The sequence below is a fragment of the Mauremys mutica genome, chromosome 1 (assembly GCF_020497125.1).
Source record: "Mauremys mutica isolate MM-2020 ecotype Southern chromosome 1, ASM2049712v1, whole genome shotgun sequence".
Classification (NCBI taxonomy): domain Eukaryota; kingdom Metazoa; phylum Chordata; order Testudines; family Geoemydidae; genus Mauremys; species Mauremys mutica.
Genome location: NC_059072.1, coordinates 181,030,700 through 181,057,114, shown reverse-complemented (window position 1 = coordinate 181,057,114; position 26,415 = coordinate 181,030,700). Strand labels below are relative to the sequence as shown.

Below are 26,415 nucleotides of genomic sequence, written 5' to 3'. Positions count from 1 at the left end.
TAAGTGAGGACCACCCAAATGCCCAGGTCCTCCACAGGCTTGAGGGTGACAAAGTGGACCCACACTGAGATGCGCTTGGCAGCTTAGTGGCAGCTTCTGATGCCTGGAAGAAGTCCACCTTCCCATACTTCTTGGAGGCTGCCAGAATGGCCGAAAGCCCTATCACTCATGCCAATGCCAGCACATAAGTTTTGATGTGGTGTGAGACAGATGCCATCTCCTGACCAGGGCCATCACCTTCTCTTGTTCCACCAACAAGTCCCCAGTTAGCTGGTGGTGCATGGCAGAGGGAGCTTGGAGGAATCTTTCCTGGAGGAAGCGCTGCTAGGCTTCAGGGCACATCCAGATCAACCGTCCCTAAGCACAGCAATGGGGGACACCCCAAATATTGTGAAGGGTGCTGTCCCTGACACTGCTGGCGACACTTTCTTCAAAAGCCAACTGTCCCACTTGGGTGCTGCCCCCCCATTGTGCCCAGCCAAGTGGACAGTCCCTCGCTGCTGATAAAAGCCATTGGGCAGGATCTGTGGAGGAGGGGATGGTGGTGACATCGGGGAGCCCAGGAGAGGGCCCATCTCAGGGGGAAACCACCTCTTCCTCTAATGCCCCTTTCCTACCTCCCCACGCGCCAATCTTATTGCCCTTGCCCGCTGGACCCATCCCTGCTGGCCATCCATCCAATGACACCATGGAGGGCAAGGTACTGGTTATGGAGGGGGAAGTGCAGCAAGAGTAAGTCACTGGCCCAGCACCTCCCCCTCAAGGATAGGGAGGAGGCCTCCCATGAAGTATCTATGGGGCTGCCACTGGATTTGCTTCCATGTCGCTTGATAAAGTCCTGTGGGTGGAACTGGCTAAGTAGGCTCTGGCAGAGGAGGGGGCAATGCCCATCCCTCACAGAGTCCCATATAAAGAAAGCCTCAGAGGGAGAAAGCCCCCCCATTCTTTCTCCCATCTTTCCCCCTGTGACTTACTAGGGTACAATCCAGACTAATGAGCACGTGTCACCCCCTGCACTGCAACCTTGGGTGCCTTACAATGCCTTGCTGAAGTAGTTCCCACCTGGGCTGCTCACAAACAGCTTTCCAGCATGCAAGACACCCTCTGAGTGTCTATGTGTAACTGCAAGGTGCCAACCACACTTGGGTTACACTGTCTCTCACCAGTCTTGGTTATACTGCAGGCTGACCCCAACACACCCCCAGTCCCAGATTTCCCCCCAGAAGTGTATGTCCTGTACTGCCCAGCCCTCTCATGGATAGTACAAAATATTTTAAATCCATTATTCCTTGGAATAATATGCCAGTTTATTATCTCAAATGGTTATTCAGACACTTCAGTTTAAACACACTGGATTAGATAAAACAGTAAAACAAGTTTAACTACAAAGGGACAGATTTTTAAGTGAGTACAAGTAATGATACACAAAAGTTAGAAATGGTTACAAGAAAAATAAAGATTAAATGTTTACTATTGCCTAATTTTATAAATTTTATCAGATTCAAGCAGTTTCTCATCACATGCTTTCCTCAGTCTTACTAACCCAAACTCTGTAGGTCAGGACCCCCCCCCCCCAAAAGTCCAACTATTGCTTCCTTTTTCTCTTCAGGTGAAGTGAATGTGATGGAGCAGGAGGAAAGAGACGGGTGCCTTGGGGTGTTTTTCACTCCTAATCGTTTCAACCCCCCCATTGAAAAAAATTTTCCAGCTGGGCTCTAGAAGACAAAGTCTATGTGGAAGGATGGTCCCTGCTGGTTTATTTAGGACAGACCTGTTAGCCAACTTCTGTTTGGGTAGGACTGTGGGGTTTGGAACATGTGTTAATAACATCATACAGAGAAATCTTGTAACTTTACACACAATCTTGCCACATTTTATGAGGATGATACTGAAGAGGAAATTATGAATTTTCAAGTGATACCTTACAAGCCATGCCTGGTACAAAATTACAACAGTACTGTGTGAATACAGTGGTGTATTTCATCATACCCCCCCATTTGGAAATGATGTGAAAATTGCCTCTGGTACTGATGGTGGACCCCCTTATGGCAGGCAGCAGCCTTGAAGAGATCTTCCAGGAGATCAAGGCCTGGTATCTGACCCCTGTAACTCAGGGGGAGAATGACCCTTTGATAGCAGGCCTCGGTGCCAAGTCCATCACAGCACCCACCCCTTCTTCTCTCCTTCCTCAGCCTACTGCCTGGGATAAGAACATAACATAACGGGTGTACCAGGTCAGACCAAAGGTCCATCTAGCCTAGTATCCTGTCTACTGACAGTGGCCAATGCCAGGTGCCCCAGAGGGAGTGAACCTAACAGGCAATGATCAAGTGATCTCTCTCCTGCCATCCATTTCCATCCTCCATCTGACAAACAGAGGCTAGGGACACCATTCCTTACCTATCCTGGCTAATAGCCATTTATGGACTTAACCACCATCAATTTATCCAGTTCCCTTTTAAATGCTGTTATAGTCCTAGCTGCTCCTGCTCTTGCTTCTGGGGTGCTCCCTGCCTTTTCCATTTCCTCAGCTGCAGATGGCACCCAGTTTGAGGCTTACAAGCATATTGTTGTGATGGATGGTGCTAAACTGCTGGGCTTAGAGTCTTTGGTGCACCCTCTCCCAAGACAAGACAGTTATCAGAGCAGCTTGGGGGCCCTAACCTAGTCAGTGTCCAACAAGATGGTGAGGTTGTGGGCATTGAGCCTATCATGACACTCAGGCCCAATATCAGAGGGATCCACTACACCCACCCAGTCAGATCTTATGCCTGTTGAAGTGGTGCCACAGTCCAATCTCACTCCAGACCCTGCCCCTCCCATGCTGTTGCCATCCTAAAATTGTCATCTTCCTTTTCTCAAGGGGCAACTCTTGGGAAGTGATATCTGAATTCCAATCATTCCATCGGGGGCTGCTGTGCTCACTCTGCCACTCACTTATATGTTGGGGGCTGAAGCAGACAATGTTGTGCAAGTGGTATTGCAGCAGGGTTCCATTACCATTGCAGGAGGGGCACATACACACCACTGATAGGACCCACCACTGATAGGACCCAGCTGGCATATAATTGGGGTGTGTGCGCTCACACCCCAATTATAGAGCTCTTGCCTGCCCTCCCCCTTCACTAGAGAATAAGTTGTGCCAGTTCCTGACTGTTGTGCCAGACACTCATGGCTCCAGAGGGAAGGTGCAGCTTGCTCTCCAGTGATCAAGAGACTTCAGTCTTGTCCTCCAGGCCATGAGGGCCTTGATGGGGGAAGGCAAGAGGACCAGAAAACAGGACACTGAAGCCTACCTGCAAGCCCACAGCTTCCACAATTCTCTGATCACCTTCAGGATTGGACATGTATTGCTCCGTGTCTCCATAAGGGTTGGTGATGCTCCTGGCCCTGAGGATCCTCAACCCCACCCAATGAGACCAACCACCTTCGCTTCTCTTAGCAACAGAGGCTCTAGGGCGAGTCTCTGTATGTGCTAGACACTCTCCTTCCTTCGGGAAGGGGGTACTCTGATTTTCCTGATGGAGACTCATACCGACCTGACTGCCAAAGCCAGCTGGGGTGCGGGGGATGGGGCATACTTCATCCACCTCACCACACTTTTGGGAAAGGTGCCCACCCTGTTCTCCCTTGACCTATTTCCTGATGTTCTGGGGGTAGCAAAGGTCATGCCAGGCTGCCTGCTGAAACTCTGGGTCTGTGTGAAGAGGCTGATACCAATCCCTGATACTGAACTCAGAGCAGGTGTCCACCTTCCTTGGCACACTGGATCATCATGAGTGCCTGGTCCTGGGTAAGGATTTTAACACCATGCTGGAGTTTCTGGTCAAGCTCGACTGGGCCTTGACCTAACCCATCACCTTCAGTCGAGGAGTGCATAATGGCTGCCTGCTGTCTGGTCAGCTCCATAAGCATCACTATCAAGTCCTTCCTCCATCTCCTCTAGATTAGGATGATGAGGTTGGTGCTTTGAGAGCCAGACTTGTGGGTGGTTCTTTGGACATATACTGACGATGTGCTTTATGTGTCCCAGGACCTGGAAGACCTGGTGCAGGTGGAGACTTGCCAAGACTTGAGCAGCCTCCTCTGCCCAGGCCAACTAGGATGTAGGGAAGAACTCTGGACTGATGACTGGAGTAAGTGGCAGCCGAGCTCCCTCCCACAAGTGCTCTGAGCCATCCAGTGGGGCATGGGTCCACTGCTCTGTCTGGGCGTGTACTACCACTGATCCCTCCCCACTGAAAAAACTGTAGTGATCTAGAAGCCAGGGTTTATGACCAATTGTGGAGGTGGACGGGGCTGCTCCAGTGCTTTTCCTTTTGGGGGAGGGCACTGGTACTCAACCAACTGGTCCTGTCTGTGCTCTGGCACTGGTTCAACACTTTGAGCCCAAACCTGGGAATCCTGGCCAGTCTCTGGAAGAAGATCCTGGTGTTTTTCTGGCCAGGGCTGCACTAGGTCTATGTGAGTATCCTGAGTCTCCCCCGGGGGAGGGAAGACAGGGCCTGCTCTTCAGCCACAGAAAGGCCCACACCTTCCACCTTCAGACTCTGCAGAGACTTGTTTAAAAGGCAGGTAGCTTGGCATGGAGCGTGCTGGCACACATCTTCCTCCACTGCCTCCAAGGGATCTGATATGAGTGGCAACTCTTTTATCTCCACACAAGAGGTCTCCCCAAGACCCCTCTGAGCTGCTGGTCTTTTATCAGGACCTCTTTAGTATCTGGAAACTAGTTTGAGCAACCAGGTCCATAGTGGCTGCCAAGGAGGACCTCTTAGCTGAACCCCTGCTACACAATCCACATCTTAGCGTGAAAGTGACAGAGTCAGAGATTGGTGAATCAGAGATTGGTCCTGGCTGGTACCACCAGACTTTCAGACCTCTTGGACTACAATGAGAGGGATTGGGTGGACCCCACAGCGCTCAGTCAGTGCATGGGGTTGTCCACCCAGTCAAGTGCTCCAGGAGGTGAGGACAGCTTTGCATCTTGCTTCTCTTGCTTTCCTCAAGCAGGTTCTGCAGGACAGTGTTCCCCACTCATCCCTCACCCCTGGCCCTCCAGAACTTGTCATTAGGCCCCTTCTTGGTGAGCCTCCCCACATGACCCCAACACACCCCCTGAGTTGTCTGCATGACATTCAGCTGGTCCATCTCTGAACCATGCCAGAAGGGCATCTGCATGCATAAGTGCTGACTTTCCCTCTTTTTCATGGGTGCTTGACCCCCCAAAGCCCCCACTCCACCCCTTCCATGAGGCCACACCATTGTCCAACCCCCATTCTAACCTCTTCCCCAAAGTTCCCATCCCAATTCCACCCTCTCCTTGCCCCTATTCCGACTCCTTCCCCAAATCCCCACCCCGGCCCCGCCTCTTCCCCTCCTCCTCCCCTGAGCATGCTATGTTCCCACTCCTCCCCCTCACAGATAGTGCTAACACTGCCAAACAGCACTGGGACGTAGGCAGAGGAGCAGGGATGCAGCGGGCTCAGGGGAGGAGGCAGGGCCTGGGGGGAGCTTGGCTGCTGGTGAGTGCACAGCACCCCAGTACTTTTTCCCCCATGGGTGCTCCAGGCCCAAAGCACCCACGGAGTTGGTGCATATGTCTGCATGTGCTTGTGCTTCACACCATCCACTTCCTGCCCTGCCCCTACACCAGGTGGCAAGACCTCCGTCACCTGAGGAGGGCAAGGAAGCCAAGTAGGCCAATCTGTACTCCACTCTGATTCCACAGCCTGCTGGGGACATTAATTGGCAGCTTCTTCATGGGGTTATGAGAATTGGTGTGTATCAGGCATGTTTCACAAACTCCCCCAACACCTAACCCTTTTGGAGCAAGAACACCCTGGCACATATCTACATAGGGTGTATCAGGTTACACCCCTTTTCCAGCACCTCCAGAACCTCTGACAGAGGCTTACAACTTGGTCAAATTTGGACTGATTTTTACTGGGTCACACAAGGTACATCTGTCACAATCACCACTCCTACCAAATGTCAAGTTCCTGCTTCAAAGCATTGGGTGCTAAAGCTGTTCAATGTAAAGGTCACCAGAATTTTTTAACCTAGGCAAAACAATGTATTTTTCCCCTACAGTCATTCATAAACAGCTGAACTATTTTAGCTGTAATTTTCCAGAAGAATTCAGCCTAAGACAGACACTCAGCATGGAAAATTTCAGCTTAAATGGTTAAAGTTTGGCAAAATTGTAAGCAACTGAAAACAGAGTCTTACAATGGAAAGCTTCAGGTGACCTTAACAGGTGCTGCTTCAAGACCTGCCTATAGTGATCCAGGACCAATCTTAAAATAATTGTTGAAGGTTAATCTAATAGAGATGGTCACATAAGACATAGCACAAATGATCTGATTTTCTAAGAATCCACCTGGCTTCCCATTTTCCAGCAATAGTTTTGCTGGGACAATAAAAAGAGACTAATTAGTTTCATTTTGCTTCTTGTCAGTTTTGTTTTCCAGGTCTCCTGTGCAACCACAATACTGTAATGTCTGGCTTGCAAATAAGCAGAGAAGTGGGTTTTTTTGTTCATTTGTTTTTCTTTCAATTCAAGTAAACTGTTTCCTTTGAAATATTTTCTTTAAAATCTTTATGAAAATATTCCTATTACCATTATGTTTTGTAAGGCCCTGCCTTACATGCCTTTCTTTCTTTCTAAAAAACTAAATTTTGAATCTAGTGTATGTCCACACTGCACAATAAGCCTGGGCTCTGTTTGAGCCCAAGCCCCCCTTCTGTCCACACACAAATCAGTGTAACTCATTGTAACAGAGTCAGGACTCACCACCTGGCACCTCCTGCTGGTTGTCTCTGGGAAGTAGCTCTGTCCAGTGGACAGCCCCCTCCTGGTTGTGTCCCATCCATCATCTCTGGACCCACGGTGCTCCCTGCTCGGCAGCATCCTCTTCAAGGCCACTGCCCTCCGGCAGTGCCCCTTAGGCTATCCACACCCCCTTTGGGGGTGGGGGGTGTTGGTGGCTGGGGCGTAGGGCTGCTGATCATGTCCAACCATACCCTCTGAGTCTAATCCCTCTTATCAGGGATCTGGCATAGTCTATAATGGCCACTCCCTACAGCCAATGGCTGGGTGTACTGCAAGGTGGGGATCCCATCCCAGGGACCCTCTGGCAGCAGCCTCTCTGTCTTCCTCTCCCCTTGTCTGTCTGCTTCCCTGGGCCGCTTCCCCTACAGCCCCTTGCACCTGCTAGGCCCTTCCCTGCAGGTTAGAGCTCCCTAGCCTCCCCAAGCCTGACCAGCACTGCCCTGTCCACAGTACTAATCCCCCACCTTTGGCAACTGGCCTTCCTCTCTCTCTCAAAGGCCTAGGACAGACTGACTGATCCCTTCCTGGGCAGCCTTCTTATAGAGCTGAGCCTGGCCCTGATTGGCTGTCTCCAATCTGGGCCCTGATTGGCTCACAATAAGCCCTTCTCTAATTGGTTTCCTGTCTGCACAGGTGCCCTGGCCTGCCACAGTCCACACTCTTTGGGAGAGGGGCAGTCTGCCCCACTGCACTCCTGTTAGCAGGTACTTGGGACTTTACTAGGGGCGTGGTCAGAGCCCAAATCCCACTGTGACTCTGGTCTAAGCTTTGTCATTTTGCAGTGTTGATGCATTTCAAGCTAAAAGATCTGAGTTAGAAGATCAGCACAGTGCAGTATGGATCTGTTAGTAGGGCTGTGAGACCTGTATCAAGCAATTATAAGCTGAGGTTTACAATGCAGTGTGGATGTTCAAGCATGGGCTTGGAAACACTGAGTTCATGAGCATGGGTCTCACATACCCAGGTTTACAATGCAGTGTAAACATACTCAGAATGACCTGGCAGCCTCCTTGTAAATTACCAGAATATATGATAAAATCATTAGCTATGGTGCTCTTAGTAACAGAAGACATTCTTAAGGCAGTGAAGTGACTTGTATTATTTATAACTTTAACAGCTTCCCTTTTGTCTTCAGGTTTTGAATATTGCAAAGTCACATCAACTGGATGAAGGGGATATGGATTTAGGCATGCATATATGATCTCTGCATAAATAATTAAACAAAACACAAGATGATTAGAAGCTAACAAAGCATGGACCAGCTATAGTGTGACAAAAAATGTGGGATAAACTAATATTTAAGAATAACATAGCTTGAATGTATTCTAAAGTATATGCAAACATGTTAGGGGGAGTAAACTTAGAACACAATTAAAAATCAGTCTATAAGAACTTCCAAGAGATAGCATGTTTTTATAGCAAGCTGTAAATACACATGTTGTTGAGTGTATTACATGCACTTATGAGGAGACACTATGGAGCTATGGTGAAACAGCCTAACACATTTGCAAGTTTGAGCAAGTATCATTAAGGTTACTTAAAGGAGATATTTTGCTATGGTAGTAATGGCAAAAAGAGACTGCATTCTATCTGCATTGGCTCTGCTGCAAGTACCATGGTAAAGCAAATTTATGGAAGATATAAGATAGTACAGTTACATGTTTTTTGCTAACTATCAAACTCTTGGGAGGATTTGAGCTAGAATTTATATGTAGATCCATTTTCTTAACCAGAGCCATTTTTTGCTGCACCGACTTTATAGGTAAGAAGACAACTTATGATTAAGACAATCTGGCCTCAATTCTCCAGTAGTCAGAGCCTGGTGTAATCATTTACACCACTTCAAAGTGGGCACAAAATGTGGTTAAATCAGAATGGTAGCAGTTTTCACTGATTTTGTATTTATTTTGAATTGGTAGAAATCCTGCACCGTGTGCAGCAGGCCTACTATGTTTTATATTAATTATTTCCCAAATGTGAGTGACATATCTTACATTTATGATAATTGTTTTATAATTAGGACTTCATCCCACACATATTTTATATGTAGTAACTGCTGCATGCAATTCCTCTTACTTGGTTGATCTTACTAACTAATGAAGAACAAAATTTCACTGAATTCATAATATTGCTATGGAACTGATACATACTGTACTGTATATTTTATGGAAATTAACACATTTCGTCTCAAGGTGCATATTTTCAAACTTCAATTGCTCTTTACTGAAGGCATTTTTTTAAAACAAAAAAGGTGAAATGCATTTTACGTCTATATATTTTTATTCGCTCAGTATATGTTCACAGTTGAAAACATTTATCTAAATTAGTAGTTACAGTATTTGTTCAAACCAATGCATTTTTACTGGCATCTTGCAAGTAAATGTTATTCACAGTTTTTTAGGAAGGTGTTTCAACCAAACCCACACCACTTAAAAACAAGTAATAATAACAACAAAAGAAATCTGTGTCTGACTGTGCAATATTGCTTAAGTATTAAAGTAAAATTTATCCTGGGTATAACTCCACTAAAATCAGTTGAGTTACATTTGGCATGAATATGGCCATTGACTTTTAGTAAATCAACTGGTACATATTTTCTTCATCCAATATTTTAACTTACATTGGTATACAATGCTCCATTTCCGCAAGTGGAAGGAAGCACACTGGGCAGATCTGGCTCTGGTGATGTATGGAAGAGAGGAACACCAAATCTATTACATCATGCTCTCTGTTTTCTGGCACCTTGTGAAAGCCCCTCTACCAGTGCTTGATATGGTCAGATGTAGTGAGCAACCTTTCTATACAGTATTCCCTTCTCCAAGAGGTGGCTGTTATGCAACAGATGTCAGTACCAAAGTTCATGCATTTAAATGCAATAATATTATGATTTTTTTTTGGTGAGTGAAAGGATTTCAGAGGGCTCTGGAGCTTGTCTTGTGATGACATCATAAGCCCCAGCCCCAAGCCAGCAGAATCTCTCCTCTCCACATGCTGTACTTGCAGGAGGGAAGGGGGAAAAGGAGGGAGCAAAGAGCCCAGCAGCCCAGTGCAAGTTGGCTAACTCTGTCTCTTCTGTGAGCACAACAAGAGGGTGCCTCTGCTCCTCCCCCATCCCTACTGCAACACCTAGCATGGACAGGGTGGCTCTATGTTTTTTGCTGCCCCAAGCATGGCAGTCAGGCAGCCTTCGGCGGCGTTTCTACGGGAGGTCTGCCAGTCACGCGGATTTGGCGGTGGTTCAGTGGGTGATCTGCCGGTCCCACGCATTCGACACCAGTGGACCTCCCGCAGAAACGCCACTGAAGGCAGCCTAACTGCTGCCCTCACAGCAACCGGCAGGCCGACCCCCGCGACTTGCCACTCCAAGCATGCGCTTGGATCTTCCCACCCAGCTTGCAAAGAGGAGAGGAGACTCCACTGCAGCCTCTGGCATGGATGGAGGGATGAAGAACACCAGGAGGAACAACTATTTAGGGGAGCTGAACTGGGAAGATGGCAACTGATGGGGGTGGGTGGTTTGAATTGATGGTGGGGGCTGAACTGATGGAGGTGGGGCTGGGAGGGCTGAATGGAAGGGCAAGGAAAATAATGGGGTGGGCTGAACTGATGGTGGGAGCCCTGATCTGAGGGGGGGGCAGGGCTGAGGGGGTGGGCTCAGCTGATGGGGGGACAGAATTGATGGAAGGGCTGGGTTGGGCCAGAACTGATGGGAGGACTGGAGAATAGCATTAACTGCTGGATTGGGGATGTAGGGCAGATGTAGGGGTGAGAACTCCTGCAGTAGGGGCCAAAATCACCATACCTAATATTTATGGGAGAGTGGGCAACACCAATTGTCATACACACACAAGATGGACAGAGAAAGTTCAAAAATCAAAAAACAGACCAAAAGCACAGCATGGATGATGAGTGTAACAAGGAGCCATGCCAGCAGGCTGAGGGAAGGCCATAAGAACAATATGGAGAGGCCAGCACTTGCCTTTCCCTGAAGGACTGGATCTTTTCTTTTGAGTAACTCCCTTAGATGCATTGGACTAGAACAGAAGTTCCCAAACTTGGTTCGCGGTTTGTTCAGCGTAAGCCCCGGCGGGCTGCGAGACACTTTGTTTACCTGAGCATCTGCAGGTATGGCCGCTTGCAGCCCACAGTGGCCAGGAACGGCGAACTGCAGCCAGTGGGAGCTGCAAGCAGATGCTCGGGTAAACAAAGCGTCTCACAGCCTGGACTAGAAGACTGCACCCCTGTAGTTCTCAAGCCCCTGATATCTGAAGGTTAAGATAATAGAATATTAAGGTTGGAAGAGACCTCAGGAGGTCATCTAGTCTAACCCCCTGCTCAAAGCAGGACCAATCCCCAGACAGATTTTTACCCCAGTTCCCTGAATGGCCTCCTCAAGGATTGAGCTCACAACCCTGAATTTAGTAAGCCAATGCTCAAACCACTGAGCTATGGTAAACTCTACAAGGTGAATTTATATGTTTCCTGGTCTGTGGTGCCCTTCTAGATTTCTCTGTGTGTGTGTGAGGGTAGGTGAGTAAGTGGGCAGGAAGCAGGGTAAAATATGACCCTTTCTTACCAACATATATGGATTTCTTTTAAAATTGCCTTGAGAATATAGGCTCATCTATATTTTAGCTAAAGCTTCTATAGTTCAGTAAAAGAAGGTATACAGCAAAGATATTCAAAATTACTTGATATATTAGACATTTGGGTGAACTGGCAAGCTAAATAGGTAGATGCATGGATAGCTAGTTTCTGGATAAGAAGTTGATGCAACTCACTGATGTGAAATACAGCATAAGATAAAAAAAACCTTTATATAAAAAAGGCCTGAAAATATTCATATAAAGAACACTGTTGAAAGGACTCCATAGAAAAGAATACACACCATGGCAGAGAATATAATTATTGTGAAAAGACACAATTTCAAAAGTGATTAGTGATTCTGGATGCCTCGTTTTTGGATGGCAGACACAAAATATCTGAAAGCAGCCTGCTTTTCAAGAAAGTGGATAATCAGCACTCTCTGAAAATCAGACCTATTAAAGTGTCCCAAGTTGGGTACCTAAAGACTGATGTTTTTTAAAATCTTGGCTAAAAAGCCTAAAATAATAATAATAATTAATAATAATAATAATTAATAATATAATATTAGTTTAAAAGGTAAGCAATGATTTCTTTAAATCTGGGGTTCCCAAACTTGGTTCGCAGCTTGTTCAGGGTAAGCTGGTGGAGCTCCCAGTGGCCGCGGTTTGCCATTCCTGGCCACTGGGAGCTGCGGGTGGCCGTACCTGCGGACACTTAGGTAAACAAAGTGTCTCACGGCCCACCAGGGGCTTATCCTGAACAAGCCACAAACCAAGTTTGGGAACCCCTGATCAGACCTATTAAAGTCTGATAAGCTCTATCACAAGTATTTCACCTTTTTTTTTTGCACTCCACCTCCTGAGGATATTTTGGCTCATGGACCATATAATCTCTTCCCTGTCTGCTAACCTGCTCCACATCTTCCCATAACTATGCTATGTAATGCAATGCAGAAAGCATTTGTAGAGATCTGTTCCTCAACAGGCAATAGAAATTGACTCCCGCCATAGACTCTCCATATGCTGTACCTCTTTCACCACATGTAGCAAAACCACACCACTTCTGCTGCCAAACAGGCCTCCTTCAACCATGGAATGGGATAGAATGGGATGAAGAGCTAAACTTCACCCCTTAGAGAAGAGGACCACTGCTATCATACAATTCAAGCTTCCTAAGACTTAAAAAAATTCTCTGATTTCTAAAAATACAAATAGAGTTATAAGTATAAACAGAAACAATTATTCTTCCACTCTATAAAATACTACATATTTGATAAATTCTGTATTGTTTGTGCACTGTATTACAGAAATGAAAATAAAGATTGGAAAGAGCAGCGAAGGACATCAGATGACTGGGTTTTAATTGTTGCCTATTCTAAAATAGTCATAAAATATGACTTTATAGTAAATAGTCCTTATATAGCTCTGTGCTATAACTCAATCTTACATAAACATTTAACCTTGAATTTTAAACGTGTTCTTTTCTTAATACAGGATTAATTGAATTTCTTTGTTACTATAAGATTATGACAAAGTTGAGAATAAATAATTTAATCATTTTCTTAGGGCTTTTCACACCTAGAGAAACTGTTATAATTCAGGTAACTACAGAGATACCTCACTCTTCACTGAAACCATGAAAGAAGGGAGAATTCAGTGATTCAAAGAAAACAAAAGATTGTAAATGAGAATTTAAATGTATCTACTTTTTTCTGAAAGAATTCTAAATTCCCAGTTATCCTGCCCTTTTTTCACACAAAGCTTCCACAGGGCTGCCCAGAGAATTCAGGGGTCTGGGGTCTTCAGCGAAGGGGGGCTCCCACTTTGGCGGTAATTCGGAGGCGGGGGATCCTTCTGCTCTGGAACCCACCGCCGAAGTGCCCTGAAGATCCACGGCGGGGGCTCCCCGCAGCTGAATTGCCGCCAAAGACCTGGCACTTCGGTGGCGGGGGGTCCTTCCACCCTGGAGCGTAAGGACCACCCACCGCTGAATTGCCGCCAAAGACCCGGAGCAGAAGAAGCTCCGGGGGCCCGGGCCCCATGAGAGTTTTCTGGGGCCCCGGAGCGAGTAAAGGACCCTGCTCCAGGGGCCCCGAAAAACTCTCATGGGGGCCTGGGGCAAATTGCCCCACTTGCCCCCCCCGGGTGGCCCTGAGCTCCCATAGAGTCAACTCTATTGGGGTAAGTGGCAGGAAACCTTTGTGGTCATGAGAGAAACTGGACAATAATTTATGAGGTTAAACAACCATGGAAAAAGAAAGAAATCCAAAATCTACTGTGACTATTTCAAAGTCTTTGAAGATAATGAAAGATGTGTTTAGAGCTTCCTACCCAGCCAACCCAGAGTTGAATCCTCAAGCATCTAGCCCCCTGAGAGCAAAAGTAGTGCCACCAGGGAAAACACTCCTCCCCTCTGAAAAGGCTCAGAGCTTCCAATTAGTGGCAGTCTTTTCTAAGATGTTTTCAATCCTTGATCACTGACCATGCCCCTCTTCAGTGGTTAATGTTATTGAAGAGACCAGCATCCTTCTAAAGTGGTATTTTTCCCTTCAGTACTATTCTTTCGGGATATATCATAGAGTTGGACTGGCTCACTGCAGTGCAGATTTCTTCTCCTGGAAGAGGTGGGATATCGTATTCATCAGACATGCCCAGAGGCTTGTTGTAAAGGGAAAGAGACTGTATGGAAGAATGTACAAACCACACACTGTGGCAGGGGAGGAAGGACTCTGACACACAGTCCTACATGGACCGCAGGCTGCTTTACCCCATAATACCTGAGAGAAATGCTCCAGCTGGGAAGACTAGCAAAGAGGTAAACAGGAAATAAAAAGAGGCAGCAGCTAGTACAGTACTGGTTGCTTTGGAAGGGAAAGGCTTTATCTGCTAAGTTTGTAAGTAACTGGATCCTAAGGGTCTAAGAAATGACATTTTTTCTGGAAGAAAGAAAAATGGAGTGTATCCTGGAGGGGTAGAGAAACTCAGATTACATTCTGTTCAGGTACTCAGTAAGTAGATGAACTTCCTGAGGCAACTTATTTTTTTCCTTTTGATTAGAATTAAAAACTATTTGTAAGCCCCCATCCAGTGGGAAGGTTTAGAAATAGGCAAAGAGGAAGAGAGTTATCTAGCTTATCAAGTATCAGGGGATAGCCGTGTTAGTCTGTATCCACAAAAACAACAAGAAGTCCGGTGGCACCTTAAAGACTAACAGGTTTATTTGGGCATAAGCTTTTGTGAGTAAAAAAACTTCACTTTTTCAGATGCATGGAGTGAAAGTTACAGATGCAGGCATTATATACTGACACATGAAGAGAAGGGAGTACCTCACAAGTGGAGAACCAGTGTTGACAGGGCCAATTCGAACAGGGTAGATGTAGTCCATTCCCAATAATAGATGAGGAGGTGTCAATCCCAGGAAAGGCAAAGCTGCTTCTGTAATGAGCCAGCCACTCCCTGTCCCTATTCAAGCCCAAATTAATGGTGTTAAATTTTCAAATGAATTTTAATTCTGCTGTTTCTCTTTGAAATCTGTTTCTGAAGTTTTTTGTTTAAGAATAGTGACTTTTAAATCTGTTATAGAATGTCCAGGGAGACTGAAGTTTTCACCTACTGGCTTTTGTATGTTACCATTCCTGATATCCAATTTGTGTCCATTTATTCTGTTACGTAGGGATTGTCCAGTTTGGCCAATGTACATGGCAGAGGGGCATTGCTGGCACATGATGACATATATAACATTAGTGCAGGTGAATGAGCCCTTGATGGTGTGGCTGATGTGGTTGGGTCATCTGATGGTGTCGCCAGAGTAGATATGGGGACAGAGTAGGCAACGAGGTTTGCTACAGGGATTGTTTGCTGGGTTGGTGTTTCTGTGGTGTGGACTGTAGTTGTTGGTGAGTATTTGCTTCAGGTTGTGCAGTTGTCTGTAAGCGAGGACTGGCCTGCCTCCCAAGGTCTGTGAGAGTGAGGGGTCATTTTCCAGGATAGGTTGTAGATCATTGATAATGCTCTGGAGAGGTTTTAGCTGGGGGCTGTACGTGATGGCCAGTGGTGTTCTCTTATTTTCCTTGTTGGACCTGTCCTGTAGTAGGTGATTTCTGGGTACCCACCTCGCTCTGTCAATCTGTTTCCTCACTTCCCCAGGTGGGTATTGTAGTTTTAAGAATGCTTGATAAAGATCTTGTAGGTGTTTGTCTCTGTCTGAGGGATTGGAGCAAATTTGGTTGTATCTTAGGGCTTGGCTGTAGACAATGGATTGTGTGATGTGTCCTGGATGGAAGCTGGAGGCATGTAGGTACGTGTAACGGACAGTAGGTTTCCGGTATAGGGTGGTGTTTATGTGACCATCACTTATTTGCACTGTAGTGTCCAGGAAGTGGATCTCTTGTGTGGATTGATCTAGGCTGAGGTTGATGGTGGGGTGGAAACTGTTGAAATCAAGGTCGAATTCTTCAAGGGCCTCCTTCCCATGGGTTCATATGATGAAGATGTCATCAATGTAGCGGAAGTAGAGGAGGGGCAGTAGGGGACGAGAGCTGAGGAAACGTTGTTCTAAGTCAGCCATACAAATGTTGGCATACTGTGGGGCCATGCGGGTACCCATAGCAGTGCCGCTGACTAGAAAGTATAAGTTGTCCCCAAAACTGAAATGGTTGTGGGTGAGGACAAAGTCTCAAAGCTCAGCCACCAGGTGTGCTGTGGCCTCATCAGGGATACTGTTCCTGACAGCTTGCTAGCTTCTTAGGAACTGATTTTTGCTTTGTATATAGCTTTGGGTCCTGATTTGTTGATACATGAATATTATTTTGACTAACAGGGTGGCTGGTTAGGCTTCTTCTACTTTTTCCTGAGATGTGTTTTCTTAGTTACTTTTGCTAAACTTTCACTGAATGGATAATTGCACAAGTGGGTTATGCATATTGGGTGCACCATAGTTAAGGCTACATTAGGGAGTTGTTTTAATGGGAGCTTTAAACCTTCGATTTGTAAGTCATACTGAAAGGGTAAAAAGAAAAAGCTGAGCTTTGAGCACTATTTAGGTTTTTCATGGTAGGTTGACGGAAGAGTTGATAAGAACAAGTTTTAAAAATCACCCCTTCTGGCAACATTTTTTACTGGATTGTCCCTTTTCTTTGTACCTCTTTTTTTTATTCTGAGAGCTGTATTTTGGTTATGTTCTTCCATCTCATCTGCTATTTCCTTAGGAAAGTAGTGGATAGCTAAAATAATTATTTTTAGCCATAATGGAAAACAAGTATGCCAAGGCAAACATATTGAATTTTGAGGCGCAGACTTCCTCACTAAATACCTCTGTAGCCTAGGGAGACTCCAATACAATAACTTAAAAGTGACCTCAGCAGTATTAAAACAGAGCAACGTATGAAAAGGTATGTGATGTGCTGATCTCCTCTTCATATCATTGATAAAAGCATATTAGATCATTGTCAAGTAATTGCTATTGGGAATGTAAGTGAAAGCCTTATGGAGAAGTTCATTTTCATAATGCTGTAAGCAATATGAAAGCAGAAAGAAATGCATGTATTTCCCCTTAATTTCCATGCTTTTAAGGCTTTGAGGTGTCCTGCTGCAAACTTAACTGTCCCTAAAAATAGCTACTATTTGCTAATAAACAGCAATGAATATGGAAGAGATGATCTTGGAATATGTGGCTTCCTGAGTCCTAGAAATGCATGCTTTCCCTAAGCTAATAGGTATTCTCATGGGAATCTGCTGTGGAACACTGCTTGTCTTTGTGTTGTGGAACAGGGATGCTAAACGGCCCAAGCAGAATGTACTGTAAAATATGGGGGACTTGAGAGGTAAGAGTGAAACATTCTGTCAGGCAACTCAGGCAAGGTGAGCACAAAACCTTGTAACTTGGCCAGTTATTCAATGAAATGCAAAGAGAATGCAATATTGGGGTACATTATATGAGTTCTGTTGCAGAGTAGTTCAGCTGCTGTGTTTGGAACAAACTGCATTGTTAACGCCAGATCATTCAGGTGTGAATGCAGTTTTCTTAGCTGGTTAGATACAGTAATAGTATGAAACGTGAATATTAGCTAAATGATCTGAGAGCAGATGCCATTGAGACAGTCCTTCAAGGAGCTTCCTTCTCGCCACAAACATCATGTCAGGCTGGTAGAATTCAGCCAGCTGCCTTTCATTCAGTTCTTGGCTGAGGTCAACCTCTTTGTAGGTTATGCACAATGAGTATTTTCACAGAACTGGTATTTTGGTAATATTATGCAACAGGTGCTGTGCTACAAGATGACTTTTGTAGGACAGGGATGGCTCTGGAAATGAAGGAGCAACAGGCTATCACAAACTTGAGTGCCGTCTGAGAAGTGGTTTGTGGTTATCTACTGTGATTTCACTAATTCAGGCCACTTCTGAGGTGGGACAACAGGATTCCATGTCCAATTTATTGGAGGATACAGATAGGCCTAGCAAGATGAGTCCACCTGCCAGGGCAGAAACCCCTCTCTCACCCATCCCGAGTGACTGACCAACCACAGCAGAGCAAAGAAAGCTGAACAGCACAGCAGTCTGGCACCCCCTGGAAGATGGGTTCCAGGACAACTGCCCTTTTCACCTGCCTCTAGAACAAGTCCTGGGAAGAATCATTTATTCTGGTAGTGCCAAAGAGTCCTGGCCAGGTGTGGGTCCTGTTAGGCACTGTACAAACACAGGTCTTCCCTAAGCAGAGACAAGACAAACAGATAAGAAAAAACTGTCAGAAGCTCAGAACTATTAACTTGCAAACCCTCCCAACTTTTCCTTGCCCCATGATGAGGACCCTACCAAATTCATAATCCATTCTGGTCAATTTCATGGCCATAGGATTTGAAATTTAGTCAATTTCACATTTTCAAATGTTGACATTTACAGGGTGCTCCCAACAACATGGGAGATCAGACCCACCTCCAAAAGTTTCTGGCTGCTGCAGGAAGTTCTGGGGATGCTTCCAGAGCAGGTACCCAGAGGTGGGTCTGATCTCTCCTTGAGTGTGGCCCTGCAGGAGAAGAGCAAGTCTTGTCCCTTTCAAGCCCAGCCAGGACTAGCTGCTAGGAGCCCCCAACTGGGGAGCTTCCAGAAGCACAGGGGAGATCAGACCCACCTCTGTGAACCTTCTGAGGCTACAGGAAACTCCAGGGCTTCTGCCCAGTTCAGAGCTTCCTGCAGCAAGGGAAGGTATCCAGAGGTGGATCTGATTTCTCCCCTGTGAGAGCAGCTGTGCAGGGGAAGAGTTAAGTCCCAACCCTTCCCAGACTGGACAGAACTCACAGCTGGAGCCAGTGTGTTTCCCACCCTGCTCCTCCTCTCCCCTCCAATAGCTAGATTACACAGGGAAGGTCTGATTTCATGGTCCATTGCGTATTTTTCAGGGCCATAAATTTGGTACCCATGACACTTCCTGCATCTAGCTTTTCCTGTCACAGTCAGGAAAACCTCTTTCACTACCGTTGCCAAGTTTCCTCTTCCCACCTATTTTGGGAAAATATGTTGCTTTCTCTCCCCACGGAGGAAGGCTCATGGTCATCACTGTGAGGAGACATGAGTCAGCTGTCCCTGGTGGCCGCTCCCAGCTGCCTCCCTATTTCTTGGGGGCTGGGGCGTATATATCCTTAGGGGGAAGAGGCCTACAGTGGCTGGGTCTGGCAGTGACTTTCAGCTATGTCCTTCCCCATGGCTCTCCTGTATGACCAAGAGGATTTTGTCAATGCTGTCTGTTCGGTGTCCTGAAGTCTGACAGGGAGGGGGTTGATCAGGACTGGAAGTGTAGATACCGGGCAGATGGCGAGGTCAGTTGTTTCAAGTGATGGCTTCTTAGACGCTGGCCCAGTACAGTGCCCTTGCACAGCGGTCGCAGACCTCCTTCTGCAAAGGGGAAGGTCTAGATGCACTTGGCACCATCACTAGCCAAGCAGGACAGGGGTGTGAGTTGCAGGTGGAGAATCTGTTTCCCCTGCAGCGCTGATTTTGAAGAGGGACGGAACCATCCTACCAGGACCATGTAGCTCCTGGCTTCCCCAAGAGGCCACCCGGGATGCGGATGAGGTTTTACCTGAGGGCTCGCTCGATGGCTATTTGCCAGGGAGGCATCCCGTTACCAAAGCACCTCGTGGTCCGAACAGCCCCGAGGCGGGCCGGAATTGCGCTTTCCCGCCCGCCTTCCCCTCTCTCCGGCAGGGTAGATGCGCGGGGCCGCCGTGGCTATCTCGGTGGCTCTGGGTCATGAGGGGGCAGGCGGCTGGAGGGTGACGAGGTCCGCGAGTTTCTTGCGAGGCGGCGAGAGAGCGGCCGGAGGGGCCCGGCAAGGCTCGGGGCGGGTCTCCCCGCCCTGCGCGCCTCGCTGCCGCCCCCCGGAGAGCGCCGCGTAGTCTCCCAGCCGGCGGCCCAGAGCTCAGTGCGGCTCCGCTCGCGCTGCCACCTGTCCGGCCGGGCACCCGCCCGCTGCCAAACCGTCAACTCCAACCGCCCCTTTCAGAACCAGCTCTGGACAGCGCCTTCCCCGCCCACCCCCTTTTCCCGTTCAGTGTCTCCCGTTGGCTGGAGTACAGCGGCTAGCTGGAGCCCTGATTGGCCCAGATGCCTGCCACTCAGAACTGTGAGGTTGTTTTGAGGTGGGGCATAGTTTCGCTCGCGGCTGAAATCTCTTTGAAACGCTTGTTGGTGGGTATTTTAAATCGGGCGTCTCGCACCACCTCTGTCACCCACTCATTGGCTCAACGATCAGATCCGCGGCTCTTCCATTGGAGCACTTACCCTGTCAATCATATACCATCCTGAGGGCGGGCCTAGGGCGAGGTGGGGGGGAAAAGGGGTGTGGCTTGAACGAGGGTGGGATTTAGACGACAAAGTGGGAGGAAGTGGGCGTGGCTAGCGCAGGGGCGTGGCCGGAGGGGGCTGGACGGGAGGCGCGGCCGTTGGCGTGGTGGGCGTGGCTCGGGGCGGGGGCGGGGCCGGGCAGGGGGGAGCCGCGCTGAGATTGCCCTTGTGTCTAGAGCTCGAAGCGGCGGGTAGCGGAGCGGGCTTCCCGTGAACCAAGGCAGGCGAGCGCGGCTGGCACCGCTGCACGGGGGGGACCTGCCCAGCGCCAGAGGAGGAGGGAGCCGCCTCACCCCCCCCGCCCCCGCGACCCCGGTCCTCCTCCTCACCCCACTGGATACAGCGAGGCAGAGGGAGACACTGCGGCGGAGGCTCCTGCCGGGGGACAGAAGCGCCCGGAGAGAGGCGGCGCAGGCTGCGGGAAGCTCTGCCTGGCGCCCACCCAGCCCGAGGGAAGCCCCCAGGATGCGGCTGAGACCCAGCGCCCTTCTGCGCTTCTACAGCCTCTGCGGGCTCCTCATACAAGGTACCGCCCCCAGCTCCGTCCCGGGGACCCCGCCGCGGGGGTGGGGGCAGCCAGGGGGAGACCCCCCCCCGCCTCCGCCCGCGCCCCGGTCCTGCGCCCCCTCCGCCGCTCCTGGCCCCCAGCCTCCCGCACTCACTCGTGCCGCGCTGTAGGGAGGCGAAGCGCCTCACGAGCCTTAATCCGCCGTCCCCCCCGCTCCCCTCCCCCACCAGTCCTTCAACTCCCTGTAACCTTCCCTCTGGGCGGGCCGCCCCCTCGCCCCCCGGCAGGCGCGGCTCTGGAAGTGAGCGGCAGCCGCGTCCCTGCCGCGGGAGCGTGGCGCTTAGCGCTGCCTCACGGGCATGGGCGAGAAGCGGAAGAGCGAGTCGGTGCTGGGCTCATACGCAGCAGGCGAGAGGATTTTTTTAGGAAAAACCTCGAGCAAACCCAGGTTTCCGAAACCAGTGTGGCTCTTGAGGAGCCCCCGTTCGCTGTGCCACGCATCCTGCAGCTACTTTCCAGACTCGGCTCTTTGGGGTGGGATTTCTCCCCCTCTCGCCTTCATTGACAGGAGCCTTCCGAGTGAAATGTAACAACCGCTGTGTGACTGCAGTGGAGGGAAATCTGCAAAATACTGTTATCGTGCACATGAATAGTGAGTGAGGGGTGGGAAGAGAAACCCCTCCCAGCTCCGCAGATCTTGCCTTATTTTGGGGGAAGGCAAGAGGATAGAAATGGCACTGGATGGAGAAACGGGCGGAGAGAGTTAGCTCCTGCTGTTGTGGGGAGGAGGATGTGGCCGTGGTGCTGGAAGGAGAGTAACGAGGATCTCCCTCTCCGGCTGCAGCGTGGGGGAATCTGGGTTTGGTCTGGTCACCCCCTCCCCCTCTCTCCAGCTGATTGGGGACGAGAAGTTGCCAGATACCCGAGTGCGTGTGGGTAAAGTTCCCCCCGCCACATGCACCCCGGCGGCCTTGGCAGGATTTAAATGAGGTCAATGAGCCATCATTCAGCAACTTCTTCGCCTGCACCTTTTCTTTAGGATGGCTGCGGGGAGAGAAACATCCCTTTCTTATATATGGGGTAAGGGAGGGGAAGAACTAAATGAACTAAGTGACCTTGTGGGATTTTGTTGTTCTCCCTTCCCTTTGTCCCTGTAAAGTTTGTATTTTCAAATCTCTCTAGTGAGCATCCTGTGCGAGGTCTCCAGAGGAGGTTAAATTCCCCTCCCAGTCCTTCCTCCCCAGAAGCAGAAGTAATCTGCGGGGTGGCTGAAATAGACGCGTCTATTTCAGTCTCCACTGCATTCAGTAACCTGCAGGCAGCACTCACTTCACCTTCTGAGGAAGTTGCATTTTGGTGGCGATGTTGAAGGGGAGGGCGATTAAATTAATTAAATTGCGATTGCAAATGATGTTTGTATACTGTTGATTTTCCTTACCGATCTGTATGAGTTGCCTAGTACGTCAGTGCACAAGGAGCTTCTGTGTTGATGCTATAATACAAGATTTATTGGGGCATGTGCGGCAGACTGCACCTGGGGGTTGAGGCTCCTGTGTGCCTTTACGTTGCCCTGTGAATTGTCAATTCATTGCGAAGGGGGGAGGAGGAGGAGGAGGAGGGAGGGACAGACGGACGATGAAGGGGGAAACCTGTCTGGACTGACTCTTTCTCTCGCCAATAAAATTGGTTTTGCTGCTACCAGAGGAGGATTTGATCTTTTTCTTGAAATGCAATCAGATGCATTCGGTGCATCACATTTTTAAAAGCAAACAGGGATTTTAAAGTGGTGGCTTTCACAACAGTTTAGGGAGTGAACCAGGGAAAATGCACCATTGCAAGCAACATTGGTTTTTTTAAAAAAAGTGCAAGAAGAAAGGTATAATCCAAAGCTACCTGACTGAAAGAATTAAATCAGGCCTGCCCTTGTGGGAGAGGGTGCTATCTGGCTCTCTCCCACATTTATAAAATGTCTCCATGTTTTTAACCTCACAGTTGAGATATATTTGGAGGTGGGGGGGTGTCACTTTTTATTCAAGTATTCATCTACCTAGCTCTCGAGTGCTGCTTCAGAAGGTGTTTTTCCTGGATGTATCTTAAAATGCTTAGGAATGAAAACCATATTTCTGGAATATACCTAAGACTTGAGTAATTTACACTATCCTTTGCTGCTTGTGGTAAGACTAGAGGAGGAAATGATTGAATTTTTGCTAGTAAAAGTCTGTTCTGTACAGTGGTGGCTGAGTTTCAGTGAACATTAAGTTGCTTTAGTCCACCTTATGTTGGTACTTTATAAAATCTGTTTGTTTAGTTTTACTGTTTATTTTGGCACAGCTAGCAGGCACGGTTAAGTATATTAGACATACTTATTTATTGTTGGCAGCTTTATAGTTGTATGTAAAAGTAGCCTGTTCCTGTTGGCTTGCCTTGCTCCCCAAAGCTGTGTTAAGCGATTCAACTGATTTGTTAAAGTTTCCTCCTCTTGGGCCTTAGGATATCAGTTTTTCCCTAGTTCATTAGATGAATAAAAACTTTGTTCTGTAGATTTTAAACATTTCTGACTTTTGATTGTGAGGACTTCATGTCAATGAAACTTAAGCTAATTAAGTTTAAAAGACCGTGCCAGGCAGTCAAGCTGATGTGTCCTATATGGGAGTAAGGCAATGCCCAAAAAGCCAATCAGGAGCCTCACTTTCAAAAGTAGTCCTGGGTACTGTGAAGCACTGAAAATAGAAAGATGAGAACATATAATAGTTTTTAAGCTAGTGCATGGAATAATATTAATAGCAAGCACTCCATTATTTTTTTTGTTGGCTCTTTTCTGAAAGTCCCGTAATAACTGCATGCTCTGGGTGGGTAGAAATGGTGGTGGGAGAGGGAGTAATAATATGCTGAGGTTAGAAGCAGTTTGTCAGATGAGTTCAGATGAAGGTTTCTAACCATCAGAGGAGTGAAGTTCTGGAACAGCCTTCCAAGGGGAGCAGTTGGGGCAAAAGATATATCTGGCTTTAAGACTAAACTTGATAAGTTTATGGAGGCGATGGTAAATGGGGATAGCCTAATTTTGGCAATTAATTGATCTTGACTATTAGTGGTAAATATGCCCAATGGCCTCTGATGGGATGTTAGATGGGGTGGGATCTGAGTTACTACAGAGAATTCTTTCCTGAGTGTCTTGCCCAAATGCTCAGGGTTTAGCTGATCGCCATATTTGGGGTGAGGAAGGAATTTTCCTCCAGGGCAGATTGGCAGAGGCCTTGGGGGTTTTTCATCTTCCTCTGCAGTGTGGGGCACGGGTCACTTGCTGGAGGATTAAACATGATTTGAGGACTTCAGTAGCTCAGACATAGGTTAGGGGTTTGATACAGGAGTGAGTGGGTGAGATTCTGTGGCCTGCATTGTGCAGGAGGTCAGACTAGACTATCATATTGGTCCCATCTGACCTGAAAGTCTATGATTCAGAGATGAGAAACTTGAAGTTAATCTCTTCTGCTCTCTCTAATAGCTGATGCAGAAACAGTAGCTTCTATAGTCTAGAAATCCTAAAAAAAAATTAGCAATCATAGTGGTTATGTAGTGATTGCACTATGCCCCAGAGGACTAAATTGTTCAGTTGGTTCACAATACTTGTCACACTCACCTACCTTTTTGCTTTAATTCTTCCACTAAATGAATTTAGTAATATTATCCCCCCCAAATGTAAAAAGTTTCTAGTGTGCATTTAAAACAACTTGGGAGTTCAGATGATGCACCCTTTTTTATTTTACTTGACAAGCAAACAGTATATTGTAAACACTTCATGTGTGAAGCTATAATACTAAAGATGGGTTTTACTGTACTCTTTGTATAAAGACGTGGGTTAGGATTATCCCAGAATGTAGCTACTATAGCCCCCTGCTGTGTGATAATGCAAATGGCATCTAATGCCTTAATGTGCTCGGCTTCTGAGAAAACACTGGGTAGCATTGTATGATACTGAAAAAGTACTTTCAATACATCAGTGCTAACACTGGGCAAATGTTTTCAGGGAAGTGTCTATAGACACTCAAAAACAATACTGAATTGCTGTAACTTAAATGACAGTGGATAGACTACTAACAAGCTTTTTTTTGTCTGAAGTTGTGATAATTGATACATCTTATCATTGAAGCTGATAGAAAGCAGGTTGCCGGTAAGAACATCTTTATCATGAACCCAGATATCTTTATAAAAAGATACACATCAGTTCCCATATTGATTGACATAACATGATGCTGTGGAAATAGTTATGCTACAATAGTTAATACTTAGTTGGGTAGGTAATTTTTTTTTAAATTCATTGCGAGTTTTTTGATGTGAAGTTACTATATAGCTGTATATTATGCATAAAACTCATTAAACTAAATTAAATTATGGATTACTATTGAATTAGGCAAATCTACAGTATTTAAATATATGATGTAAGGAACACTCTTACATATTTCCTTGCCACTACTATTGATCACACAAATAAAGTCATAAAATGGTTGTCTAAGCACAAGCGTATTAGTTCAGCACAAATTAGATTGTTTGACTTGTAGAAACTATAAAAAAGTCTGTTTTGGTACACAGAGAAACAAGGTAACAGATTATGGGTTTTTGTTTGTTTGTTTGATGATTCTTTGTCATGTGTGAAGTATTTAAGTCAATAAACATGATGTAGAGCTTGTTTATGAATTTGAGTAGTTTAACCAAGGTTTCATTGGCTCTTCAGCAGTACACACTGATGCTTCATATGTATGTGTAAAATACTCTTAGACCACATCTCATGAAGTTAAATATAATCAGTTATAATCGGTATTACTGAAATAATTGCAGAATATGACTAAGTACTTAATTGGGGAAGATACACATTGATGTATCTTGGTGAGTAAGGACTGCTGGATTAGGTGCTCAGGAAAGAGTTCTGTGACTTACACCTTATTAAAATTCTTGCTCATTATCTTTTATTCTAAAAAAAACCTTAAGTGGTTATCAAGTTCTTAATGTCACTTTAACATTGTATAACAATATACAATTGCTATTTTCCTCTCTATCACCACATTAAATAGTGGACCCTCTTTTTCAGCTTGTCATAAAGCAAGTGTCCTCACAGTGCAGGAAGCCTTGATCAAGAGACACTGACTATACATTGTAACATACTAATAGTTCTTTAATTGAAGTACATCAATTTTTTTTGCGGGGGTAGGGGGGTTTGAGGTTTTTTTGTCATGTACAAGATGGAGAACTTAAGTCTGTTAGTTTCCTTTTCAGCTTTTGCTTTTTTGCCATTGCATTGTTTGCATTTTTAATTCTTATCTGATATTGGATTAAATTCACTGCTGGCAAAGGGATAGGCAACAACCTTTACTTAGGTAGTTGCACTTGTTTGTTCAAGAGATATGTAGTAATATTAAAGATAAAATCAATGTGTTCTGAGTTTTTTCTAAATGTTTCTGCATTTGAAATGCAAAAACAAGTCATTTTTATGCACAGTTGCTGGAAACCTTCTGAGCGATGTCAGCTAGTGGCTAATAGAATAGCTGTATAGCTAAGAATGTGGTGGCCTACCTACTAACAGAAAAGCTTAGGCCCTCTTTAAGACTATATAGAAGTAAGTGGTAGTAACTCTCTGCATAAGAGTTCTAATACAGATC

The 26,415-nt window shown here is 46.6% G+C and overlaps 1 protein-coding gene across 2 annotated transcripts in view; it reads left to right on the top strand.

Moving 5' to 3' along the window:
- Positions 1-20,436: 20,436 nt before the first annotated feature.
- Positions 20,437-26,415, top strand: part of CADM2 (cell adhesion molecule 2) — a 996,746-nt gene continuing 990,767 nt past the window's right edge. For both annotated transcript variants that reach the window (XM_045002081.1, XM_045002080.1), the window contains exon 1: positions 20,437-20,782. In XM_045002081.1, the coding sequence (XP_044858016.1) occupies positions 20,722-20,782 (61 nt within the window). In that variant the 5' untranslated portion in view covers positions 20,437-20,721. The remainder of the gene's footprint in view (positions 20,783-26,415) is intronic.